We start from the raw sequence: 19,666 nt of genomic DNA on the forward strand, positions 1-19,666 counted from the left end.
TTATACGAGGAGAATTATTTCCTCCCCGTATAGTAATGCATTCATGTCCAAGTACCCATGGCTTTATTACACATAGGATACAAGAGAGATTCTATTTGCGTACCACATAAATTATCAATTCATACTATTTTATCGTTTGAATAACTTTCAAACAAATAGTATTGTGAACAGAGACAAAATATTCAAATAAATAGTAGTGTAAACTGAGACAAAATGTGCAGTTCAAGCTCTCAAAAACCAATTGTTAATAGCCTCATTTTTTTTCCCCATTTTGCCCCTCCTCTCTCTTCCTTTCTCCCTTTCTTCATCTTTATCTTTTCCTTCATCTGTCTCCACTGTAGGCCACCACTCAATTGCCCTCCCTTATTGTCCCAAGCCCCTCCCCCTCCCTCACTACCGCCCCCCAACTCCCTCCACCCATTTCCAGCCCCCATCCCTCACCCTCCACTCCACCTTAGCACTGTCAAATCCACACCTTTCCTGCAATCATAACCATCGTTCTCTACCACAATCAGAGAGAGTGAGAGAGATTATAGATTTAGGGCAAACCATTGCAGATCCACTGGGGACCAAGCAATGGTGATGGAGCTAGTGGTGGAAATGGAGGTGCGGAGGCAGCGACAACGGTGTTGGAGGAGGTGTCGGTGTTGTGCAGAGAGATCAATTAAGCTAATAAACAAGGTTTCCAAAATGTGGAAAAGCAACAATAAGATATAAATGAAGACATTGCTCAAAATTGCACAAACAACAATCAAGAAGGAAAAGGCTAACCAATCTCCCATTTTGTATTACACCAAAAATACAACGCTTTGGTAGCTTCATATGTGCAAATGTAAATACTAAATTTACAAAATCTGAACATTCGCAAATAAATCAGCCAAACTTGAAAGCAAACACATTGATATCAATCTCATATAAATTTGTCAAGCAAGTTTCAATGAATGTTGCATTGCCCAAGTACAGATCCAACTAGTTGAATTAAACCTCTAGTATTCAGTTTATTATGCAACAGAAAACAGCAGGTTTTACAGGGTAGCTTCTTCTGGGTCACTTTCAATTGGTACAGGAGGCATATTATTGCCACCTATCAACCGTGAAGACACATTGTCAATGGCAGAATTGAGTTGACTAATTTTTGCATTCAACTGCCTGGTCTTCTGCATTTCAGGAAGAAGACAAAAGAAAAAATAAAGAAATATTATAACAAAGTAATCCATAATTCAATTAGAAGTTCAGTGCAAAACCAATAACACTGTCATTACCTCTAAACCTTCATCATAGTATATTGGTCGCTTGGCCCTCTGAAAGCCATATTCATCTTCATTTAGCAGTGATCTTCTGATCTAAAATATGGGGGGGGAGAGAGAGAGAGAGAGACCAAACAAACTCTAAACTTAAAAGCATAAACCACAATTCCAAATGAAATGAAGCAAAGACCTAAACACCACTGTGTACAACAAAGATACAGTGCTTTCACATGCTAGTCCAAAAATTTTCGAAGTATATGTAACAATAATGAATAATTATCAGAAACATCAGTCATTTGGGAACTAGAAGACGCACACATTTTAAAATGGATTTTTGATGTACAAATTACAATAGTTAAAAATGAGTCATCAACAACATGATTTCAAAGGAAGTGTTACATATGAAAAGGCAATGATCACATAAAGAGATGCAAAGATAGAGGAACAATCCAGATTTACTTTATCTGATCTTCTTGACAGTGAAACTGAAGCCAGCATACATACTCCTCTGAGGTTGGGTCAATCTATGCACCCGTCCATGGTCAAATCAACTTTCGCTTCCATATGCTCCCCTCCACGGTGGAGGCTGAAGCCAACTTGTGCTCCACTCTAGGGTCGATCCAACTTACATCCCCTACTAAGTAGAGCCAATCTACACTCCCCTCTGTGGAGGGTGGAGCCAAATTACACTCCCCTCCATAGTCAGGTCAGGCCAAACTTATGCTCCCCTTCAGCATCAAGCCAACTTTTGCTTCCATACACTCCACTCCGTGGAGGGCAGAACTAGCTTACATCATTGAGCCAACTTTAGCTTCCATACTCCCTTTATGGTGGATGATGGAATCAGCCTATGCTCCCCTCTGGTCGCAAAAGGGAGAGAATTATTTGGCTTACCTTTGAATGAGGTAGAGGCCATGTATATATATATATATAACATATTCATGATATAACTTTAGGAAACAATATAGACAAGAAGAGAGATTCCTACAATCAACATAAACAATATTCTAAACATAATATTCTAGTTTCTATATTCAACACTCTCCCTCAAGCTGGCATGAAGATATTCAACAAACGCAGCTTGTTAATGGAAGATTGGAGCAAAGTTGATCCCATAGATTTTGTGAACATATCTACCAACTGTTGAAAAGAAGAGACAAAGAATGGATCCATAATGCCAATCTGAACCTTTTCTCGAATGAAATGTATGTCAACCTCGATATGCTTGGTACGCTCATGAAGCACAAAATTAGAAGATAACATAATGGCAAATTTGTTATCATAAAATAAAGAGGAAGGAACAGTCTCCTCAAAATCCAATTATGCCAGAATAAAGTGAAGCCTAAGAATCTCACATGTTTCATGTGCCATAGTCCGATATTCAACCTCTGCAGAAGATCTAAAAATAATTGTCTGCTTCTTACTTTTCTAAGAGATAAGATAATCACCATAGAAAGTACAGAACCAAAAGTGAAACGCCGATCAGCCATAGATCCTGCATAGTCGGCATCGGTGAAACAGGAGAGCCCAGATTGGAGACTAGCTGTAAAGAACAATCTCAAGTCAGGAAAAGTCTTTAGATATCTCAAAATATGATAAACCGCATCAAGGTGCTCTTTACAAGGTGCATGCATGAACTGACTCACAACACTAATCGCAAATGTCAAGGCAGATCTAGTGTTGGTCAAATAAATGAGGCGTCTAACTAGACACTCATACATGCTTGGGTCATCTAGCAACTCACCAGACTCTGATGTGAGATTGACATTAAAGGGTTGTTTGGGATGATCTAAATAAGTGCACTTTTTGTCTTTTTACGAAAAGATTTGCAAAAAAGTAGAGAGGTGATATGATGGAAAAAAGATAAAAAGATGGATTATTTTGTAGTAGCCAAACTTGGCCTAAGATCTATAGGAGTAGAAACAGGTTTACACCCTAACATACTAGTATCCTTAAACAAGTCAAGGGTGTACTTTCTCCGAAGCAAGATCCCCTCCCTTTGGCGAGCCACCTCAATTCCCAGAAAATATTTGAAGCATCTCAGATCCTTAATACTCCATCTGTCCCAAAATAATAGTCTCTTTTAGGGAATCCAACTTTTTTTGATAGTACAATTATTACATTTTAAAAATATTAATTTTTCAAAATTACCCTTTGATATTATATTTTTTGGCAAATATCAATTGTCATAATTGTACTTTTTGTATTATTAATGAGTTTAAAAGAAGGCCAAAATAGTAAATTCATATTATGTTATTCCTTGATTTTTGAAAAGGGACTAATATTTTGAGACAATGAAAAATGGAATAAGGCACTAATATTTTGGGACGGAAGTAGTATTAAAAGTTTGGCCCAAGTCCTTCTTTACTTGACCAATGCCGACAGAATCATCACATGTGAGAATAATATCATCCACATACACTAACAAGACTATACACTATCCCGCAAAATTCTGGCAAATGAAACAAGTGTGATCTAAGTGGCACTGAACAGAGTTCATAGATATAATAACAGAACTGAAGCGACCAAACCATAATCGTGGAGACTATTTCAGACCATACACGAATTTGCGTAACCGCATACTTTCCCTGAATACTCCCCCTTTAGCCCGAAAACCAGGTAGAGGAGCCATGTAAATCGTCTCAAGAAGATCCCCATGAAGAAATGCATTCTTCACATCAAGCTAATGAACAAACCAAGAATAGGATGCTGTAAGGGAGACAAGGAGACTCACAAAAGTAAGCTTGATGATGGGGGCAAAAGTGGCACCAAAATCTTTCCCAAGAATTTGTATGAAACCTTTGGCCACTAGGCGGGCTTCGTAAGAGGTGGAAACCCTGTCATAGGAAATATACTGGGAAATAAGATGATTAGTACTACTCAAATAACTCAAACGATTTGGAGGATGTTGATCCCGAGGTGGGTTACAACGAGGAGGTGGAGGAGGAGCTAAAAGAGAAGAGTTATCTGACCTAAAGATCGGAGAGACAATAGGGAGGGTTGAGTGCGTGGGCGACGGGAGTATACTTGCAATGAAGGAAGGGGTGAAGGTTGAGAAGAAGGGAGCGGGACAACCTCAGTCTCAACCTCGTCCAAAATGGTCATCGGACGAACAATGGAAGTAACGGGAGGAGAAGCCTACAAAGGAGGGTTAGTACCAAGGAAATGAAGACCCTCACAAAAAGTAACATCCAAAGTGTGGTGAAAGTGACGAGACATAGGGTCATAACACCTATACCTTTTGGACATGGAAGAGTACCCTAAGAAGACACAACAAATAGATTTGTCATCTAACTTTGTGCGAGTGGGACTCCGATTTTGAACAAAACAGATACACCCAAAGACCCGAGGTAAGAGTGGAAACAGAGTGGCAGTGGGCATAAGGGTATGAAACAGAGTAAGACTATGCAACACACGACTAGGAGTCAAATTAATGAGATAAACAACAGTAAAGATAGCCATATGCCAATAAGACTTAGGAACACTCATACCCCAAAGGAGACACCGGACAATAGACATAATATGACAACTTTTGCATTCAGCAACACCATTTTGTGCAGGAGTCCGAGAACAAGTTGTTGAAAAATACCGGTTTCATTAAGATGAGAACAAAACGCATTAGAAATATATTTCCTACCGTTATCAAAACGGATAGTCCTAACAACTGTATGAAATTGAGTTTTAACCATTTGTAAAACTAGACAAAAATAGGAAAAACGTCAGACTTACGACAAAGCAAATAAACCCAAATGCACCTAGTGTGATCATCAATAAAAGTCACATAATATCTATGACCACAAAAAACGGTGACAGAGGAAGGGCCCCAGACATCAAAATGTATAAGATCAAAAGCACTAGGAGCATGAGTCATATGAGGGATATAGCTTAGTACAGGTGGCATACTTAGACAACTCACAAACCACACAATAAAACTTCAAATCTTTGCAAGCTTTATTAAATAAAGGAAAAAGTTGACATAAATACTGAAAATTAACATGACTCATACGAGCGTACCATAATTCTAAAGTTACAAAATTAAAAACACAAGACATGGAAGCAGGCAAAACAGAGGCCTAAAAACTAGTTAAAGAAGAAAAGAAAGGCTCGTCTGGTGGATTCCCAAAGTAGTACAACCCATCATGCTCATAGCCCTTGTCAAAAATCCACTTTGAACTCAAGTCCTATAAAAGGCAAGAAGGTAAGAAAATGACAGCATAATTAAATAGTTTGGCAAGACGACTAACGGATAAGAGATTATATGCAAAATTTGGAACATGTAAAATAGATGATAAAGTAATTGTAGGGGATAAAGACACTACACCTTATGAAGAACCGAGGACAAAGAACCATCAGCAAGACACACAGATTGGACAATAGTAATAGAGACTGGTGAAGAAAGAAAGGAAGGAAAACTCACCCGTCATATGATCATTAGCCCCAAAATCCAAAACCTATGAGGGACTAGCAGACTAAACATGGAAAGCAGTAGAAGTACCTGTTGCAAGGGTGGAAGCAAGGGAAGATGATAAGCCATGAGAACTGGCAATAAGAGATCCAAGCTGAGCCTAAAGCTAACCAATCTTAGTATGTAACTCCTGTAAATTAAGGAGATGAGGAGACCAAAGAGCAAGTGTAGCAGAATCCACTAGAGCCGCAGTCCAAGGGATGCCAGCACCAAGAGAGCGAGAAGAACGTGGCTTCAACTCAAGATGAAGTTTGAAGCAATGAGCCTTAACATGACCAGAATCTCCACAATGATGACAAATAACTAGATCAGCAGAACCCTCAGAACTTGACTTTGCAGCAAGAGCCATCTGATCAGATGAAACTGGAGACAGAGGAGAAGGGTTCAATTGAACTAGACACTTATGACGCTCATCACTATCAATGGTGGCAAAGGCCTCATAGAGAGAGGGCATGGGTGATGTGTTTAAAATCTGAGTTCGAAGGGATTCAAACTCAGAGTTTAAACCCGTTTGGACACAAGAGAGGCAACATCTGCTGCTAACTCAGTCAAGGGCTCATATTGAGCCAATTCTTCCCAATGGGCCTGAAGGTATCCAAAGAACTTTGACACAGAAAGACCCAAGGCAAACTGGAAAGCACGAGCAATATCCTAATAGAGCTCAAAGATGTGAGCATCGTTATGAGCATGAGCATACATCTGTGACAAAGCATGCCATAGACCGAGAACAGTGTCGCAATAGAGAAACATGTGATAAATACAGTCTTCCATGGAGTTGAACATCCATCCCAAAATAGTACAGTTATCAATATCTCATTGCGCATGGGTAGGATCTGTTGCAGTAGGCTGGGTAGTGGAAGATAAAAGTCAATGAGCTTTTCCCTTGCCCTCTAAATAGAGTTTAAGGAAGCGGCTTCAGGCGGCAAAATTTTTCCTATTCAACACCACTCATAATACGATGAACATCAACAAGAGTGTGATGAGAAAGAAAAAAATCAAAACTAATTGGGACAGGCTTGGTGGGTATATCAGATGAAACAACAAAGGATGGATCAGTCATGACGCTGAAAAGCACACAGAGATAGCAACACAGTCCAAAAAAAAATAAGTAAGAAAAAAAAACTCAAAAGCTTATCCAAATAAATGCTATCGAACAAGTTCAGTAGCCCAAAGAGCAAAGTAAACACAGAAAAGTGCTTACCACATCAAAAACAAGAACCCTAGAAGGGTAAGAAAGGGGTAAAACTACCCAAAAGGGACAGCCGCACTAGACCCAAGCTAGAGGGGGTCTAGTCAGCACCTAAAAATCTGGTAGCACTAGTTTTGAAAGGCTACCAAGGGGTTGGAAAGGGAGAAGGGTGGTTGTCGGCTAGGGTAGAAAAAGAAAGAGGGGTTGTCGGGTGGCTATGGAGGGAGAAGGGTGGCTATCAACTAGGGTAGAAGAAAAAGGAGGGGCTGTCAGGTGGCTGGGGAAGGAGAAGGGTGGCTATCGACGAGAAAGGCTGCCGAAATAGAGAGAGGGTGGTGGGTGGCTAGGGTTTGGTGACTCTGATACCAAAAAAGATGGAGAGAATTATTTGGTTTACCTTTGAATAAGGTAGAAGCCATGCATATATATAACCTATGATGCACGAATACGGACACGGGACACGACAAAGACACGGGACACGCAAATTTTTAAAAAATGGGAGACACGACACAACACAGACACGGGGACACGCAAATTTTTAAAAAATAGGGGACACGACACACTGGGGACACGTTTAATATATATAATTTTATTTATTTATTATATGTTTAAAATAAAAAGAAAATCATTAATTTTTATACAATTACAATAACAATAAAATTAATAAACATATTTTTTATATTTTAAAATAAAATGAGTTTTTTTAAATAAAAATAATTTATTTTATGAATTTTAGGTTTAACAAAAATAAGGATAAAAAAAAAGAAAAAAGAGAAAATGAGAGGGAAGAAAATAGAGGAGAGAGAAATAGAAGGGGAAAAAAAAGATAGAGAGAGGGGGGACGGGTGAATCAGCAAAAGGGGGAAAAAATAAAAAAGAGAAACAAAAGAGGGGAAAGTGAAATCAGAGAGAGAGAGAGAGAATAAGAGAAGACGAAGAAAAGGAAGAAGAAGAAGAAGAAGAAGATGAAGGAGACAGAAGATGAAGATGAGGAGGAGAAGAAGAGAGCAGCGAAGAATACCTCAGCTTCTTCAATTGATCTGAACAGGTTAGGGCTCCTCTCCTTTCCTCCCTCTTTCTCTGTCTCCTCTCCTCCTCGATCTCTGTCTTCTCTCCTCCCACGATCTCTTTCTCTATCTCTATCTCTCTTTCTCTGTCTCCTTTCCTCCCTCGATCTCTCTCTATTTCTCTCCAACAGTTAGGGCTTCGATACACCTCATGCGTGTCCATGCCGTATCTGACTAGAAAAATTCAAAAAAACAAAGAAGACACATTAGAGAGAGTGTCGGACACGTGTCCAACGCGTGTCCGACACGTGTCCGACGCATGTCCGTGTCCCGACACGTGTTCGATACTCGTACGCAGGCCCTGGGGACATGTCGGTGCTTCATAGTATATAACATATTCATGATACAATTTTAGGAAACAATATAAATAAGAAGAAAGATTCCTACAATCAACATAAAAAAATATTCTAATTCCTATTCTAAACATAATATTCTAGTTTCTATATTCAACCGTTGCTCCGCTCCAAGGTTAGTCTAAATTATGTTTTCCTTTAAGATTGAGCTAACTTTTCCTCACCTCTGGGGTTAAGCAAATTTTCACATCCAAACACTCCCCTTTGTGGTGGAAGTTGGAGACAACTTACTCTCTTGTTTGTATTTGAGGGTCAACAACATCCACTTTCTTCTATAATATAGCACACTCCCATCCGCTCTCTTCTATAATATAGCACACTTCACTCTCAGGTTGAGCCTTCACATGGTCCCACCTGTATAGGGGGTGGAGCCAACGAGCTTTCCCCTTCGAGGTTGAGCTAACTTATGCTCTTCTCTGGGGAAGAAATAACTTATGCTCCTCTCTAGGGTAGAAATAATTTATGCTCCCCTCGAGGTCGAGCCATATGCCCCCTTGCTATGGCTTTACCACACCATCACTTTGCATTCAGCCATTAGTCCACAGTGTTAATGTCTCCGCATGTCCAAAATGGCACCTTGACGCTATCTTGCCTGACTAGGATAGGAGCAAGGCTTAGGGACCACTCAGGACACCCTAGCGTCCCAATGACCCATGTGTGGGATCACTAGGGACTTATGAATTGGCAGTTAGAACCGAGAGAGATAAAAATTTGCTGGCTCACCCCCTCAGGATGGCTCCACTTTGTCTCCTCTTAGACGAGAGAGGGGCCTCTCTGTACAAGGGGATTAGACTTTGGCAAAGATGAGTGATATCTCGAAAGGTGTATAATACCTACCTACGGCAACTCTAAGACCCCTGAGGTCTGAGCATTGAAGCAATTGGGTCAGAGGGATAAGCCACATATCCTCAAACATAGAGCACCGTGCAAGGGTGAGTTAGCTTCCATGGCTCAACCCTCCTATAAAAGGAGGCTTCCACCTCCACACAAGGGTGTATATATCTACATAACAGTCATACTCACCACCTCCGGCAAACTCAGGTTCTCCCTCACTGCCACTCTCTCTGTACTTCAAGGCTTCATGAGCTCTCTCCTTCTCTACCTCTGGTGGCTCTCCACCGTCTTAGTGCCTACCATTATTTGCAAATGGACCATGGTCTGCACACATCACCATGGACCACCAAAGCACAAAATTGACAAGGAAGAAAGCAATGTTTGGCTAATACAATATTCAATTCTCACTCCCATAGAATATGACATTGGAAAAGCTGTAATGTTAATTTATGGAGCTGACAACTAAAAGCTTATTGGAATATATTTAATCACCTGGGGAGCAAAAATATATGTTAACGTTCCAAACAATGCACCGCCCAGAAGGAAACCTGCAACAAAATCACCTCCTCCACCTCTACTATCACTGCATATAACAAAGGAAATGATGGAAAACCAAAATGTATTTTGAGCAGAATTCAATCAGGCAATACTAATAATTATCACTTCAAAAAATTCCTAACAAATGCCGTAATCAAGAGAAGAAGGAATCAACAATAAAAATGCACAAATGAAAAACACCAAATGTAAACTTGAAGACAAGGCCAATGAGCATTACATCTCACCAACCTCAACAAGAAACAAGCAATAAATCACATACTGGCCCAGTTCGGAAATCATTTCTCGAGAATCCCATGGTGTTTTACCATTATCTAACATTATCACCTCCCTTTCATGAACCCCTTCTAACATTAAAGTTCATCTAAACGACATAGTTGTCCTTAGAGATAGAGAGATAAATTAACCTTCATTTTGATCTCACCTAATACCAATCGTACTTGGTTCCAAAACTAAGACATGGTTCCTTAAAAATTAAAACAAATAAATAAAAGCTAAGACAAGGTCTGCATGTGCGTTTTTCAAATTTGAATGGTCAATCTGATATCTTCAATGGAATCATGTAGAGAATAGGAAATTTTACAATATATTTTCTTAAGTTGTCATTTTTAGGTTTTCTTGAAATAACAAAATTCAAGATGGCAGGTATTATCTCTGAAATCGGTGCCATTTTCCCTAGTGGATCCATTCAATATAATGAATTTTAAATCAAAATGCTATGTAAAAGGTGAATCAAACCATTTAAGTTCACAATTGGGCGTCCAAACAGGCTCTATACCTAACTAGATTTTGATACCAGTCAAGAGACCTGATTAGAGTATTTGAAATATAACAAACCACAGGGATTGAAACATATCACCTATCCCTAGAGTATAAGTTGTTAGCTTTTAGAAGAAAACTTCGTCCATGATACTCAATCAAGGATTTGAAAGAAAACAATGGGTGCAAACAAGCAAAGCATTTTAGAAATTACTCCACAAGCTGTAAAGAATGAAAACTGAAATTAATTTGTCAAAATCACAAATACACCATGCCACCCAACACAATATAACATTCAATGTAAATGAGCATGTGCACAGAGAGAGATGTAATTTAATCCCATTCTTGTCAAGTTATTATTTGGTCAATTTTGGTTTACCATTTATCTGTCCATTTTTTATATTAAGTTCAGCACATGACATGTATTACTAGAATTACAGTTTTACTATAAATTATAAACATAGCTTACCTGTGTGGCATTATTGTGTGAGAAAAAGTAACTGACAATTAATAAGAAAAACTTTTTATTTCCATCTTTTTTTCTTTTATCGTGATAAGTAATGTGAAGCACACAATTCTTATAAGCATATTTCCATGAAAGGTCTATAGTGAAGTGAGGGTCCAACAATCTTGTGGCACTCACTACCACAGCATGATGAAATAAATGTGCATACCATTTCTAGGTCTCCTTAAACGAAGTAAACAACATCATCAAAATATTATCTTCCGACTCATAAAGAACATATTTCTCTTACTAAACTTTCAAGTTCTTTCTCAAAAATTGGAGAGAGCAAATTTCATACTTGTGCTCTGCACAAACAAAAAGCTTGCGGCTGAATCCTGGTTGGTTTGATTTCCTTTGAATTGCCAATCTCGATGTATTACCAAGCGTGTGGCACTTCGTAGACCAAAGCTCACGTGATTTGAGATGGACTCCACCTAAAACCGGTATTGAAACAATTAACCATTATTAAACTCTCATTTACACTTCAACTGAATGAAAACACAAGGAAATTATCATAAGAAAATTTCTCAAAAAATCAATAAAAAAATCTAACTAGCAAGTCAAATATCATTTGAAACATCATAAAACAAACAAAACAAAACAAAACCAAACTAAATCAAGCCAAGCCTTAAGTCTCATCAAATGGGGTCGGTTTCATGAATCCTTCTTTTCCACGCGACTCTATTAAAAGCCATATCATTAGTCAAATTAAGTAGATCCATATCTATATTTACAACGCTAGCCAACGTTCATCTAGGCTTACCCGGTCCCCTAACACCTTCCATCTACCGTCATTGCCTCACATCTCTTCACTACTGCCTCTGCTGGTCTCCATTGAATATGACCAAACCATCTCAATCAATTCTCTCTCAACTTATCTTCTATCAGTGTTACTGCTATCCATTCCCAAATACACTCATTCCTAATTCTATCTTGTCTTGTCTTGCCACACATCTACCTTAGCATCCTCATCTTATCTACATGTTGTTTCTTAATTGCCCAACACTCCGTCCCATACAACATCGCTGGTCTAATAGTCGTTCTATAGAACTTACCTTTTAGTCTAGTGGGTATTCGTTTATCGCACAGTACCCCAGACACACTTCTCCACTTACTCTATCCCGTCTTAATCCTATGGATCACATCCGCATCAATCTCCCCCGCTATTGTGATAATCGACCCTAAATAACGAAAATATTCACTCTTAGGCAGTTCTTGGTTCTCAGTCTTCACTTCTCATCTGCTTTCATTGTTACTGTTACTAAATTTACACTCCGTGTACTCTGTCTTAGCTCTGCTTATCCAAAATCCTTTAAATTCAAGTGTTTTTCTCCAAATCTCCAACTTTGTGTTGACTCATTCTCTAATCTCATCCACTAGCACGATATCGTCTGCAAAACAATACATCATGGCACGTCATCCTGAATATTTCTCGTCAACTCATCTATAGCTAAAACAAAAAGATAAGGACTTAAGTTAGATCCTTAGTACAACCCTACAGTGATAGGAAATTCATTTGTCTCCAGCAGGCGATCCAATAGTGGTCACCACCCCTCCATACATGTCCCTAACCACATCAATGTAACCTTTTGTCACCCATTTTCTTCTCTAACACCCATCATATTATATCCTGAGGCACTCTATCATATGTTTTCTCAAGATCGATAATCACCATGTGAATGTCTCTCTTCTTTTCTCTATACTTTTCTATTACTCCCCTCAAAAGATAGATCACTTTCATTGTTAACCTGCTAGGCATAAACCCAAATTGATTCTTTGACACCTCTATTATATCTCGCAATCGGCGTTCCATCACCCTCTCCCACACTTTCATTATATGACACATTAGCTTGATTCCTCTGTAGTTGTTGCAATTCTAAACATCTTCTTTATTCTTGTAGATTGGCATCAAAATACTCTTCATCCACTCATCTGGCATGTTCCTAATTAACAAAATTTTGCTAAACAACCTAGTCAATCAAGCAACCCCTTTTTTACCCAAACACTTCCAAACTTCAATAGGGATATCATCGGGTCCTAAAGTCTTATTTGATTTCATCTTCTTAAGTACAATCTCCACTTCAAAGTTCCTAATCCTGCAATAAAATCTATAGTCTTGGTTTATCGTATTACTAGCTAGTTCTTCCCCTATTGACGTACCTTCATATTCGTCATTTAATAGTTTCTCAAAATAGTTCTTCCATCTCTCCTTAATCTCTTCATCCTTCACCAATACCTTTGTTTCCTCACTTCAAAGTTCCTTCATCTCTTCATTCTTAAATATTTCTAGTTTATCCCCTTTTAGATCCCACCATCTCGTCCTACGACACCCACTATCCTTCCTAGCTTGGTATGACCTTTTAAAACATAAATCTAGTACCAAAATCCTATATTGAGAGGCCAAGCTCTCTCCAGATTTTAGGCGGTCCACCTTTCTCATTTAGAAATAATCTATTTGACTCTTAACTGACCCACTCTTAAAGGTTATTAAATACTCCTCCCTCTTCTTATACATAGTATTGGCCACCACCAAGTCAAAAGCAATGCAAAATCTAAGATACTCTCTAGCCTCATTTCTATCACCAAAATCGTATCCACCATGCACCCTTTCATAGCCTAGTTTATCTATGCCTACATGACCATTAAAATCTCCACCTATAACTAGGTTCTCTCCTGCAGGTATCTCCTGTAAGATCTCATCCATTCGCTCCCAAAAATCTCTCTTAGTCTGATCATCTAATCCTACTTGAGGGGCGTATGCACTAATAGCGTTCACTATATTCCCTCCAATAACTAATTTAACTAACAAAATCATATTCTCTTTTCTAATGACCACTACATTTTCCACAAGACCCTTGGCAACTATGATTTCTACTCCATTCCTACGTCTATCCTTACCACTATAATACAATTTAAAACCGGTATCCTCAATTTCCCTAACTTTCTCACCCGTCCACTTAGTTTCTTGTACGCATGCTATACTAACTCTCCTCCTAATCATAACATCTACCAACAAATTATCTATTCATAGAGTATATCTAATAAATTTAGAATCTATGTACAACCATTGTTTACTACGTGCCTTCTGGAAGTCACTTGAAGCTTCAAAGCACAAGGTAATAAAAGCCTTACGGCAATCCTCATATGGCTTGGTTAAATTTGATTTGTGTAAAATATTACATGTTACATCATATAAATTCTTGTGAGATGGATTGTGAGCTTGTGGTTGAATGAAATAAGGATATGATATACAGTTTTGGCAATGCATTATCATGTGTGCTAAACTGAATTAATGTTTTCTTTCTTTCTTTCTTGTTATTAATTTTTTTACTCTTTTAGGGCTAGATGTTCATCGATGATGGGTGTGGTCACCAAAAAATTGCACAACTAAGAAGGAATTCGCTTTGATTGAAATAGGCAAGGGTTAGCAAAGCCATTTGTCTGCAGATTGACGAGTTATCTTTTTTGTGTGCACAGCCAGTTCAGGTGTCCGAGAGAAGGGTTTTCCAATCGTTTGTTTAGGAGGAATCAAGTGGTAGTTTGATAGAGACTAAGAAATAGGGGGCGACGTTTTTTGAGGCGGAAGTGAGAAGCTGTGGTGGAAGGTAGAGGATCTATTTTCCAAAATAGGGATGTTATGGGTAAGAAAGGCCTTGCTAGATCTGTTAGGGAATTTTCTATGAAGAAGAAGCAAATCTCAATCCAAAAGAAGTCGTGGGTGTTGTTAAAGGGGAGGAAGGGTTTCAAAGGGAAGAAGGAGGAACACAAGATAATTTGATGGCCCTAATAGTATGAGACAACGAGTAATGGATGAATTGGATTCCACCAGGTCAAGAGATGTTGGGGACAGTGTGTAATAACAAGTGGTGGATTATGTTAGGTAGCAATGGGGAGGGCAGGGAAAGGGGTGAAACAAGGCATGAGTTTGAAATTGCCTGAAAAAAGGATAGAAAAGGTAAAGAGGAGCGAGGGGAGACTTGGGCACTCTTATTGTGAGAGAAGACGTGGATCTAGATGTACTGTCTCCAGACCATTTGGCAGTTTTGGTGAGGGGTTAAATAATCTCCATAATAAGAATGTTGTTGAATCCATGATTTGATCTTAGAAGGCATTTGGTATGCCTCCAACCTATTATGCATAGGCACGGGACACGACACGGCCACGTGGACACACAAATTCTCAAAAAATGGGGGACATAACACGTTAGGGACATGCTCAATATATATAATTTATTTATTATATGTAAAATTTAAAAAATATATATCATTTATTTATTTTATTTATTTACTTTAACATCAAGTTTCATTCACAAATTAGTTTTTTTTATAAATAATAATAATTTATTTCAGATTAATCCAAAATATCCAAAAAAAATAGAAAAAAGAAAAACAAGGGGACAAAAAAAGAAACCAAGAGAGACAGAGAGACGAACAAAGAAGATTAGTTGAACAAAGAGGGAGAGAATCGAACACAAAGAAAGAGAGAGAGAGTGAGTCGAACACAGAAAGCGAAAGTGTCGAACAAACATAGAGAGAGAGAGAGAGAACACATAGACATACAGAGAAAGAGAGTGAGGCGGACAGAAGATCCACGAAAAAAGAAGAAAAACACAGAAGAAAAGAAGAACAAAGAAGAAAAATGAAGAAAAGAATAACATACCTCAGATCTAAGGCTTCAATAGGTACTTCTTCACCCTTTTTCTTTCCCTCTGTCTCTCTATCTATGGGTTAGGGCTTCTCTCTTGGTCTCCAACGTGTCCAAGAGTGTCCCAAGCGTGTCCGATTGGAGAAATTCAAAAAAAAAAAAAAGGGGGACACGCCAAGTAGAGTGCCCGCCTCGTGTCCACTGCGTGTCCATCGCGTGTTCATGTCTGACACGTGTCAAACACCCATACGTCGCCTCCGGAGAGGTGTCTGTGCTTCTTAGCCTCCAACAAACTAAAATTGTGCGGATGATTGTAAAAATTGTTCACAGCTTGTGGAGTAATAATTTTGAAGAATTGGAGTGTTTAGCAACTTGTGGGACTACAAGGGGCATTCTTCTCCTGTGGGATAGGAGAGTGATGATGAGGGAGGACAATTTACTGAAGCGGAGGATGGGCTTTATTGGATCTAATATTAAATGTATGGACTAATGGCAGAGGTTAGTAGAAGGGTTTGTGAACTGAATTAGAGGAGTTGATAGGTGGGGTAAGCTGATGTGGGGTGGAGGGGATTTTAATGTGATGCAAATTGTGTAGTACCCCTGTGAGAGGAGAGGGTATACTCATATCATATTAATTTTGCAATGACAGATTTTAGACTTCATTGAGCAAAATGAATTGATGGATCTTCTTTTGGTGGCCAAAGAGGTTGTATGTTAATTGGATGCTTATGATCATATTAATGGTGAGTTTTTATTGTATGTTTTGGAGAGGATGAGCTTTAGAGAGAAGTGGAGGTCATAGGTTCGCTTTGCATCTCTTCTGTTAGATTCTCAGAGTTGGTTACTGGCTCTCCTTTGGGTTGTTTCCCTAGCTTGAGACGATTAAGGCAAGGTGACCCACTTTCTCCCTCTTCATTATTGTCATGAAGCCTCTGAGCAGGATAATTAGTCATGCAATTTAGGAGTATGTTGCCATGTATTGAGACTAGAAGGGTAGGAAGAGAGTTGCTGCTAGTCTCACATTTAGGGTTCTTTTGGAAACTAGTTATTTTAGTGAATTTTTTTGACTTCTTACGAAAAGACATGTACAAAAGTAAAGAGAATAGTTAACTTTTTTATAGTAACTTTTTTACTTTTTGGCTATTTTGAGTCCGTTTGTTTTCAGAGGTAGAATAGAAATGATTAGTAGTGAGGGGATTGATAGTGAGAGGATTAATAAAATTGTATTTGTTTTAATGATAATTGTTAGTGTAAGGATTGTTAAATTAATAAATATAAAATAATAAAACAAATTAAATTATGTTTTTTACTTAACAAAAAAAAAACCAAAACAAAACAAAAACATTAAACATTAATGTTCAAAAAAAATGCCCAACATGTAAAAAAAAATAAAAAAATTGTAGTTGACCAGTTGGTTGACCGGCCAGACGTCCAGGCAGACGACCGGTAACACCCTAGCCGAACGGACTATTTTCTAATACCACCTCCTCACCCAAACTAACAATACCCTCACCAAGGCCTATCGTAGTCCGAAAGGGACTACAAATCCGGAGCTCCAAAACTAAAACAAACATGAGGCATCTTCGCTATTCATCATTCACAGTCCAAAGTGGACTGTGATAGAGGAAAACAAACGGGGCCTTTAGGTGGTTCCCAAACTTAGCCTTAATGTTTGGAGATGACAAATTTATTTATTTATTTATTTTTTGATACGTAATAGTAGTTGTATTATCTTTAATGTATTTGATATGCTTTCAGGTGATCTTAGGTTAAAAGTGAATGTTGGAAAGAGTGAATTGATCCTGGTAGGAGCACAAGATATGGAGAATTTGGCAACAATCTTGGATTTAAAGTGAGTTCACCGCCAACTAGGTATCTTGGTCATCCTCTTGGTTCTCCTTGTAAAGCTGCATCATTATAGGATAACCTGATTGAAAGATTTAAGAAGAGACTAGTAGGATGGAGAAAAAAAAAATTGTCTAGGGAGGAAATTTCACACCCATCTTTCTTCACCCCGTCCTTGATTGGGTTTCAAACCTACCTACATATTTTATGTCCTTTGGCAATCCAACCCGACTTTGATCAGCCCCCACCCTGAAAGGGACAGCTTTATGCCATTTTTTTCCGAGGTTCAGGGTGGGAATGGGGATAAATTTTTAAATCCAATCAAGGACGGGGTGGAGATAAGGATGCCAATCCCAATACTCGGCCCATTTATGTATTTTTAAATAGTAGGTGTGTAAAATATAATGTTGGGAGCAAGACTCGAACCTCGAATCACAATGTAGACATTTTAGACAGCATTGAACGAGGCCGACAACTATGCTACTTTCCAATTGTTATAATTTAGTTCCTATAATATTTTATATATTATATACAATCACATATATATACTATCATATCATGCCTCACACTCTCTCCCGCATTGTCTCTTACCTACCACTCTCTCTCTCTCTCTCTCTCTCACACACACATAGTGATAGATGTGCTTTCTGCTCTATTTTTCTTATTGGATCTGAACAAAAATGAAGCCTTCAAGCTTCAACCATGACAATTTTTGAGTATCTGACAGTGGTGCTGCGGATTTGGCCCGTTTAGAGGGGGAGTGAAAGGATGTGGTGAACTGATGGTGTTGCTATGTTGACATGGAATTTTTCTAAGAGACAATAAATGTTTTAAAAAAGAATAATTTACATATATAAATTAGAGATTTTTTTTTAAGGTCCTTAATATTAAGATTTTATAAGATAAATGATATACAATATTTTCATAATAATTAAGGTCCTTCAATATTTTCACAGAGAAAATTTGACTCTGAAAAATTTAGCGCAGACTCAGAGAAATTTTGCCCCAAAATCATTGAAATTTCTCTAAGTCGGGCGAAATTTCCCTGAGTCAGGAAAATTTCTCAGTTGAATTTTCTACCTTAGCTAATAAAGTTTAACTAATTTTCCCTATAAATTATGGGGGCTTAGCTTATGAGAAGGGTTTATTTGGTGAGCATCATCCTAATCATGGGAAGTTGAACAAATTAACAAAATCATGTCTCAACTACTTGAGTTGACTACATCAATCCTTGTTTCAACATTCCACTTTACTGAGAAGGACCACCGTTTATTAAACCAGAATCACATGTTAACATGCTTATCCTTACTATATTCTCTATTTCCTCATTTTACCACAGCCCATCATGCCGCCATGTTGAACAGCAACACAATACAATACAACTCTAAACGCAATTCAATAGAAATATGTAACCAAGACAGAAAACTCAAGCAATCAAATACATAGCACTTTTGAGAAGAAGAAGAAGAAGAAGAAGAAGAAAGTAGTTTGAGAAAAGCCCTAGAAATCAACAAAGGGCACAACACAAGCCCGTTATAAGATTTCAGAATCGAAATTTGAAGAAAAACGCCTACCTGAGATCGAAACAGAAGCTATGCTCGTCGCCATTGACAGAAAAGCAGAGAGAGGGAGAGAGAGAGAGAAAGAACTGTCAAGTGAGATTTTTGGGTTTAGGTATGGTTCGGGATGCTTCATTTAAGTGGGTGTGTGAAGCTGCTATTTTACCACGTTATTTTAATTTTTAGTTATTTTTGGAGGTTGAAATTTTTGTATTTGGAAATATAATTAGATTTTTGTATAATTAAATGGGATGTTTGTAAGATTAAAAGTGAAATAATTATAGATTTGATATGATATTTTGTTTTATTAATTATTTTAATTTATTTTGTCTTTTAGTATTATTTTAGCCAAAAAAAAAAAAAAAACTAAAAAAGTTACTTGCCAAACACTTTGGGGATGTTTTTTTGGAACCGCATAGCCACCTTAATTTCAATCATGTATGAGACTCACTTATATACATGTAAGGTCCATATCATTACTGATTAAGATTTAAAAGAAAAGTGTAAGGTCTATATGATTAATTGTGTGAGTGATTTTCTGACCACACTGCCCGCCTAGTAATCAGCTGGAGAGCACCGGCAGAATAGATGGCTTCAGCAAACCTATAACAGAAAGCAAAGGCTCTGACGGTGGCTCTTCCACC

At 38.1% G+C, this 19,666-nt stretch overlaps 1 protein-coding gene across 1 annotated transcript; it reads right to left on the bottom strand.

The window, feature by feature from the left end:
- Positions 1 to 759: 759 nt before the first annotated feature.
- Positions 760 to 19,195, bottom strand: LOC114275656 (uncharacterized). Its single transcript, XM_028217645.2, has 5 exons — positions 19,038 to 19,195; positions 11,273 to 11,408; positions 9,648 to 9,738; positions 1,263 to 1,343; positions 760 to 1,157 (listed from the first exon to the last, which is right to left on the bottom strand). The coding sequence occupies exons 1-5, from the start codon at positions 19,156 to 19,158 to the stop codon at positions 1,026 to 1,028; spliced, it is 561 nt and encodes a 186-aa protein (XP_028073446.2). The 5' UTR covers positions 19,159 to 19,195; the 3' UTR covers positions 760 to 1,025.
- Between the last annotated feature and the right edge of the window lie 471 nt (positions 19,196 to 19,666).

The sequence above is a fragment of the Camellia sinensis genome, chromosome 1 (assembly GCF_055761805.1).
Source record: "Camellia sinensis isolate YWXY chromosome 1, ASM5576180v1, whole genome shotgun sequence".
Classification (NCBI taxonomy): domain Eukaryota; kingdom Viridiplantae; phylum Streptophyta; class Magnoliopsida; order Ericales; family Theaceae; genus Camellia; species Camellia sinensis.

Excerpts from the sequence above, each read along its gene's own strand:
- LOC114275656 (XM_028217645.2), bottom strand. The coding sequence starts at position 19,158 with ATGAAGCATCCCGAACCATACCTAAACCCAAAAATCTCACTTGACAGT. Across the intron at positions 11,409-19,037 it reads AGCTTCTGTTTCGATCTCAG|GTGGAGTCCATCTCAAATCA; the intron begins GTAGGCGTTTTT and ends TACCGGTTTTAG. Across the intron at positions 1,344-9,647 it reads CATATATTTTTGCTCCCCAG|ATCAGAAGATCACTGCTAAA; the intron begins GTGATTAAATAT and ends CCCATATTTTAG.